Here is a 7,410-nt window from a genome sequence, read left to right as displayed (position 1 = left end):
TTATACTGTGGTACGGATCGGCGCGAACGTGAAATAAAAGAGCGAGTGCCACTACTGGTTATACTGTGGTTCCACCTTTCTTTTTACACCATGCGTTTCCAGCCTAGAAAGTGAATCAAAGTGAATTCTGATGCTATTTGAAGAAGAGGAACAAGTATGTGTGTAGTATTTATCGAAATACAGAGTCAGTATTAATCTTACATCGTAATTTCAACAGTGATTGCCTTTTTGTGCATATTTCGATTCAAACTACCTCTGTAACGTATGTGTTTTATTACACGTTAGCTATATTCTCGATTATAGGTGTTGGGGTATCAATAATAAAAGAAGTAATAGTAGCAGCAATATTAGTATCGCAATGAATATAGAATTTACTAGGTCTTCTCGGCCAGATAATAATTAAAATCATTATATATACTTAGTGAGATCACTTGCATATCAAAACAGGTTCAGTTTAATGTATTTTTGTTATAATTTTACAGGTACATACACTAGGAATGATGCCCTCCCACGTGAATTTATGCACATATCAACACATTTCTAAACTTTGTGTATACATACATGGAAAATGTATAGATATATATTCTACGTGTGCCTGAATTCATATGGGAAGGCATCAGTGATTGCTAGTGCACACGTAACTTGTTAAGCAATTATTTCATTATATTAATTTTCTAGATCAAGAACTGTGTGAGATAAAGTTTTAACTATGGATTCTTCAAGCGAGAGAGGTAACCATTTCACACCTACACAACTTATTCATGAAAAAAGTTATGTGAAGGATTACACAGAGGCAGAAGCTGAGGAATATCTAAGGGTATAGAGTTGTTTAATTGTACAAAATTTTTTGTATGCAAATATGTATTTATCCTGAAAGTATAAGAGTTGTCTCATCTATTACGTTTCTACATTCTTTTTAGTATATGAATATTAGAGATGAGAATAGAAAAGAGTCTACATTAGATGTAACAATCCATGGATTAGAAGACAGTGAGCACAAACTCTATATGGTAGATCTGGCTAAGGTCTATCAAGAGTGCAAATTCACTTACAATCCGCACTCTAATGATCTGTCTGTTTTATCCATGAAGGATAAGATACTGCCTATAATTGAGACAAATTCTGTAGTCATTATTCAAGGACCTACTGGCTGTGGAAAGACCACTCAGATTCCGCAATTTATTCTCGATACTAATATCAAGAAAAGACTTAACTGCAATATTATAGGTATTTTTAAATTAGTTTTACTATTACAATTATATATAATGTAACATGGTAAAAATTATGGCGTATATATGTAAATTATTAAAAAATTACATTACTAATTAATATAGTTACGCAACCAAGAAGAATCGCTGCGATAAGCGTCGCCAAAAGAGTGTGTCATGAAGGAGGTTGGCGTCTTGGTAGCCTTGTGGGCTACCAAGTGGGTATGCAAAAGGAATTGTCACATGAAACACGTCTGACTTATTGCACCACCGAAATTCTCCTCCAACACTTAATTCGTGCTAAGCATTTGTTGGACTATACGCACATTATATTGGATGAAATTCACGAGCGTGATCAACATTTGGATTTTCTTTTACTAGTGGTTAAAAGATTATTACAAACCAATTCTAGACAAGTTAAAATTATACTTATGTCGGCAACAATTAACGTAACAAAATTTGCGAGATACTTTTCTACAAAAGTTAACAATCATTTAATTCCGGCGCCAATTCTCAAGATTCCTGAGACAAGACATTTTGAGATTCGCACGTATTACTTGGATGAGATAAAAAATATAGGAAATGTGAGTATAAATTATGACAGTTATTTACAAGTTTACGATATTGTGTAATTATATCGATTTATTCTTTTTTTTAAATTAAAATTATCTTATTCAATATTGCAGATATCATGAATACCATATAATGTTATAATAAAGACGTGTATGCATGAATTTGTATAATTATACAATAATTGATTTGTTTATTTTATAGATACCAACAGTATCTGCCATGGAACCAAGAGCTACTCAAAGCATGATGAACTTTTGCTCACTTATCATCAATGCCCTAGATAAAATCGATATGAATGATAGCAAACAGGACTCCGAATCACTTCAAAGACACACCGTTCTTGTATTTTTACCAGGAATCTATGAAATTGAGGAATTATTTAATTACCTGTCGTCGGATTTCCATAAAGATAAGTTATGGGACTTGACAATTTTGCATTCAATGGTTTCTGATAATGAACAACGTTACGTTTTCCAAAAACCACCGGAAGATTATAGACGTATTATACTCTCTACAAATATTGCCGAAAGCAGTATTACAGTTCCAGATGTAAAGTATGGTAAATATTTCTGCTAACTTTTATGAATTATATATATGATTATATTTCTTTAAAAAAAAGGAAACGGTTTAATTTAAAAAATTACAAGTATTAAATAAGTATAACAAATGAATATTATTTTATAATAATAATTAGTACAATAAATTAAAACATGGTCATTAATTGAACACATGTAATTTATAGTGATAGACTTTTGTCTTGTAAAATTGCTGAAATATGATCCTGTAACTCATTATCAAACTTTACAACTTTGTTGGGCAAGTAAAACAAATTGTATTCAACGAGCTGGTCGCACAGGTCGTGTAATGGATGGCAGAGTGTACAGATTAGTACCAAAAGCATTTTATGATGTAAGTAATTCTACAAGCATAGTGTTATACTAGTATTGTAATACAAGACGAAATTTATTTCTCAAATTCAAAACAACATGTTTAATAGGATTTAATATTTAATAAGTATATGAACTCAATGGATTTTATTATAATTTTATATTTTTGTAATCTTACTTTTTTCCAAAGATTTCCAAGTAATATATATTTTGCTATGTAATATTAATTTTAACCATTCTCCGATAAAATTTACAGAATATCTTGGAAGACTACAGTATGCCAGAAATACTTCGCGCCCCACTCGCCAATGTTGTTCTCCGCGCGAAAATTCTTAATATTGATGAGCCACGTATCCTTCTTTCACATTCTCTTGATCCACCTACTCTCTCTAATTTGGCACATACCATCTTAAGCTTAAAAGAAGTTGGGGCTTTAGTAGATGAGAATGATTCTTATCAACTGTTTGATGGAAAATTAACCGATCTCGGCATGGTAATGGCGAATCTTCCTCTCGACATTCGAATTTCGAAATTAATCATGTTGGGCCATGTTTTTGGTGTTTTACGAGACGCTATCATTTTGGGGGCCAGCATGGCCGTTAAGAATGTCTTTTGTTTGGAACATTGTCATCCTACCATTTCCTCTTATACGACTCGGAAAAAATGGGCTCACGATTCTAATAGCGACTGCATCGCAACCTTATATGTTTATAAAATGTGGCAAAATGAAAGAGCTAGCCGTCGATTGAATACTTACCAAACCGAGAGACAATGGGCCCAAAGAAATGGATTTGACACAAAAGCTTTGCATGAATTAGATGTTTTGGTGAACGAGATCACTGAAAGATTGAAACGGATGAACATTAAAGAAAGTGTTGGAATAAATAAAGTCATCTGGCAAGGTATTTAATTATTTAGTGTTTTGTTTTAAATTTAATTATTAATTTTTTAATTTCATAATTATTTTTCATATTTTTCCTGTTTATTTCTAGGTGCCGATCGTGATTTTGTGCTTCAAGTCGCCCTTGCTGGAGCTTTCTACCCCAATTATTTTCTCAAACGTTTGCAAAATCAAGAGGTATATGAAGAAACTATTAAAAAGACCTTTGGTATTTTAGATCCCATGAAGACAGTTTGTTTAAGAGGTTGGCCAGTGACGCAACCTGGATATTTATATGCTAAGAAATTTCAACAGATTTTTTCCACACATCTAAGAATTCCAAAAACGCAAATAGCTATATCTTTCGATGGATCGCAACGTGTTTACGTGCAATTTCGTGAGGACACAGCCATTGACAACAGTCTTCAAAATGTATCGGAGTTTGTTTATCAGGTGATTATTAATTTACATTACGTAAATAAGATATGAATGAGAGTATAGATATAATATATATAATTATATGAACAAATATAATAATAGGATATGTATGATTAACCTATAACATTATATAAATTAATTATTAAATGTGTATGTATGTAAGCACACAAACGAGTATAATAATAAAAAAAAAATTATGCATGCACGCATACGTAGAGATATATGTAGATATTCGGTTTATATAGGATAAATGTGTACTAATTAGTAATAATATATATTTATTTGATAGGCCATCAAGATGAGACAGTGTAATATACCGATTGAATTAATGTTGTTAAATGTAAAAGAAGCGAATGAGAGGGTTAAACATTATGATCATCATAAATTCGAACGGAATCTTTTCTTTCGTAGAAATGTAAGCAAGATACAGAACAATGTTCCTCAAATCAGACCAAATTTGCCAGGACTTGATATAACTTTTATACGTCTATTTATACAAAATGTAAGTTTTTATTTTTTTGTTAGTAAAAAATAATGATAAAATTCAAAGAATTTTTTTATGTAGACACCTTTTATTTTGTTCTAATAACAATATAATAAATTTTAAAATAAGTTGAATTACATTATATGCATCATGTCTTATTGTCTGCTATAATTATTAAGATGGATTGCTTAAAATTTAATTTTATTAGCATGTTGAAACTTTTTATTTACTCACGATAAATTAAGTACTTTTTTACTTTTTGTAGTGTACACATACACATATATGTATATATTTATATAATATTTTTAGATTATCAGCCCTGGGTATTTCTGGGCAATTCTTGACGATGACACCACTCGTAATAAATTACGTGTTATACAAGAAACTCTCAACAATCAACCTTTAGACAAATTTTCCTTTTCTCCAAAAATCTCAACCATAGTCGCTGCCCCTATGGAAGAAAAGAACTCTGTGGTTTACCATCGTGCTATAATTAAGGAACATGTCTCAGGAGTCGCAGAACTGATTGACATTTTCTTTATTGATCACGGTCGTTTTTCTAGAATGCGACTTGGTGATTTAAGAGAAATTGATAATTATACAATCTTGAAAATTCCACCTTTAGCAGTTTCTTGCAACTTGGCTTTTGTGCGACCTTCAAATCAAAGTAATCTTCACCAATGGTCGGAAAGATCGAAAAATTATTTTCTGACACAAATCAAGGAAAACGAAATGATATTTGGAAACATTTATTCGGTTGTTGATAGTGTTATTAACTTGGAATTAATTGTTGTTAATGAAAAAGAAGAGAGATTGAATATTAATGAGGGTTTGATTGAAAAAGGATATGCCGTGAGGAGGGAAGAAGGCTATTTATCGAAACATAATCATGAATTGAGGACAGATATTAATATCGTTAATGCAATGCCGATAGAGGAGAAACAGTTTTACGAAGAAGAACAATATGACAAACGTCACTTGTTAGAAGTAAGTAGAGTAGTTGAAACTTTGTACAAAGATTTATAGTAACTGTTTGTTGAAATATCAATTAATTTTATATTAATGATTTTATAGTATCCTAATGCACCTAGAGAAGAGGATTGCAATTTGAGCATAAAACTCCATGGTCCATGTTCTCCCCTAGAAATGGAGATGACGCAGTTGACGTTTGGTGGAAAATCGAAGAAAATATCTGTAGAAATGAATTCCGTCAATTCTGTTCTTATAGATACCGATCTCAATCAATCGAAACGCCTCTTGGTCGCACAGTGCGCCACTCAAAACAATAATAATCATATAGTACTGAGAAATACCACTCTCCTGCCAAATATCCCCGGACTTGCAACATTGCTCCCGCTAATTTTTGCGCCACGTGTGGAATTGAGATGCAATTCTCGCAGAACTTATTATACTGGAGCTTTGTGTGGTTTGGGCCCAATAGATAATTACACTAGTCGGGCTATATTTTTCGATCATGATATGGAAATTCCATTTGACGTAGAAATTGCGATGGATGATATAAAAGAGGTATATTATTTCTATATACAACAAATTTATAATTTTGCAATACTTTTGTGAGATTATCTGTACGTTACATTAGATTGTTCATTTTCTGCTACCCAACAATCATCATTAATTTTACAAATTTTTCTAATTGTGTTTTTGTTATTCTTACTCCATTTCTTTTCAGTAAAATAATAACTGATAATCAATTTTTCAGGTAAATAAATTGCGCCACTGGATAAATATCGGACTGCAACTAGATAATTTAAGAGACGAGGATGTTATAGCATGTCAAAATAAAGTCAGATACATTTTACTGAACTTGATGGACAAACGAAGAAAATTACGAAATACAGAGGATGACGAGATCGATCATCTTAGTGATAAGTGGAATCGCTACAAGAGTTCACATTTGTTGCCATCCATTCAAGAATCTGCGAGAGAATATGTCGTATATCCGTTGCATAAAGCATTAGATCTGCGCGAAGCAGATGAACAGACGGAGGAAATGTTGAAGCATCTCGTGCAATTGCAGCGTCTTGCCTACGAGTACGTGGATATAATATTTTTCTGTATATTCTTAGAATTAAATTTTATACGTTTTTTTTCTCTGTTTTTATCATAGGGATGCACAAAAAATGGGAAACGTCGTTATTTTTTGTAAATTATGCAAAATAGAAATGTTTGGTCTATTGCAGCTACGTAGTCATCTTCATTCAGAACAACATGCAAGAAGCGAGAAATTTTTGCAGCGTTAACTACATTAAAATCAAATGTGATATTCTATTCTATTTTGTTTGATCCCCGATTTAATTTCAATGGTATGTATATACCAACATAAGAAAATATTTTTATTGTTTATTTTTTTACTTACTTTTACATTGTATTACAAACAATTATACAGTGAACTTATGTACATGCATACAGTAAGCATAGAGACTTAGAGAGGGATGCAGTTTTGGAAAACGATAATAAAAAAATTTTATTTTAAGCAATCATTTTTTCACTGAATAAATTAATAGTAATTTACTTTAGCCAATAATTAATATTTAATTACTAAATAATTTGTTTACGATATTGACATACAAACATTTTTTTAACGTATATTTGACACATACATATAATATCTAATTTTGTTATTTCTTGATTGCTATAAATATAATTTTTAATATAATAGATTATTAACATTGTTACATGATGTCTACATTTTCATTTCTTTGACTAATAATTAATTTCACGAATTTATATATGGTATTGCTTCATTTCATTTCTTTTTGTTTTTATTTCTCAAAACTTGGATTGTGATTATTGTTAATGAATAAAAGATCTATCTACGATCTACATATACACATATGACTGATAATGTATGTTACATGTATACGTATGTATACATATTTATAATAATAAAAAAATATTAATACCTGCATTAGTGATACG

The 7,410-nt window shown here is 31.0% G+C and overlaps 1 protein-coding gene across 4 annotated transcripts; it reads left to right on the top strand.

Annotated features, from left to right (window-relative positions):
• Positions 1–61: 61 nt before the first annotated feature.
• LOC105560138 (probable ATP-dependent RNA helicase spindle-E) lies at positions 62–6,963 on the top strand. 4 transcript variants are annotated; one of them, XM_012008983.1, is made up of 14 exons: positions 62–184; positions 304–482; positions 679–817; positions 921–1,227; positions 1,335–1,792; positions 1,983–2,340; positions 2,524–2,690; positions 2,925–3,570; positions 3,661–4,001; positions 4,276–4,488; positions 4,780–5,457; positions 5,545–5,997; positions 6,191–6,522; positions 6,599–6,963. In XM_012008983.1, exons 3-14 carry the CDS (start codon positions 710–712, stop codon positions 6,729–6,731), a joined length of 4,194 nt encoding a protein of 1,397 aa, XP_011864373.1. In that variant the 5' UTR covers positions 62–184; positions 304–482; positions 679–709; the 3' UTR covers positions 6,732–6,963. The 4 variants fall into 4 exon arrangements, with proteins under 4 accessions (XP_011864373.1, XP_011864372.1, XP_011864374.1 ...); XM_012008982.1 differs by lacking the exon at positions 304–482; XM_012008984.1 differs by lacking the exon at positions 304–482 and having other exon boundaries at positions 71–158.
• Positions 6,964–7,410: the final 447 nt, after the last annotated feature.

Source organism: Vollenhovia emeryi, unplaced genomic scaffold (genome assembly GCF_000949405.1).
Source record: "Vollenhovia emeryi isolate VEMERY1.0 unplaced genomic scaffold, V.emery_V1.0 DF939241.1, whole genome shotgun sequence".
NCBI lineage: Eukaryota > Metazoa > Arthropoda > Insecta > Hymenoptera > Formicidae > Vollenhovia > Vollenhovia emeryi.
This window is presented reverse-complemented; position numbering and strand designations above follow the sequence as displayed.

Coding starts and splice junctions, on each gene's coding strand:
- LOC105560138 (XM_012008982.1), top strand. CDS start 710: ATGGATTCTTCAAGCGAGAGAGGTAACCATTTCACACCTACACAACTT. Junction 4,489..4,779: donor TACGTCTATTTATACAAAAT/GTAAGTTTTTAT, acceptor TAATATTTTTAG/ATTATCAGCCCTGGGTATTT. Junction 6,523..6,598: donor TTGCAGCGTCTTGCCTACGA/GTACGTGGATAT, acceptor TTTTTATCATAG/GGATGCACAAAAAATGGGAA.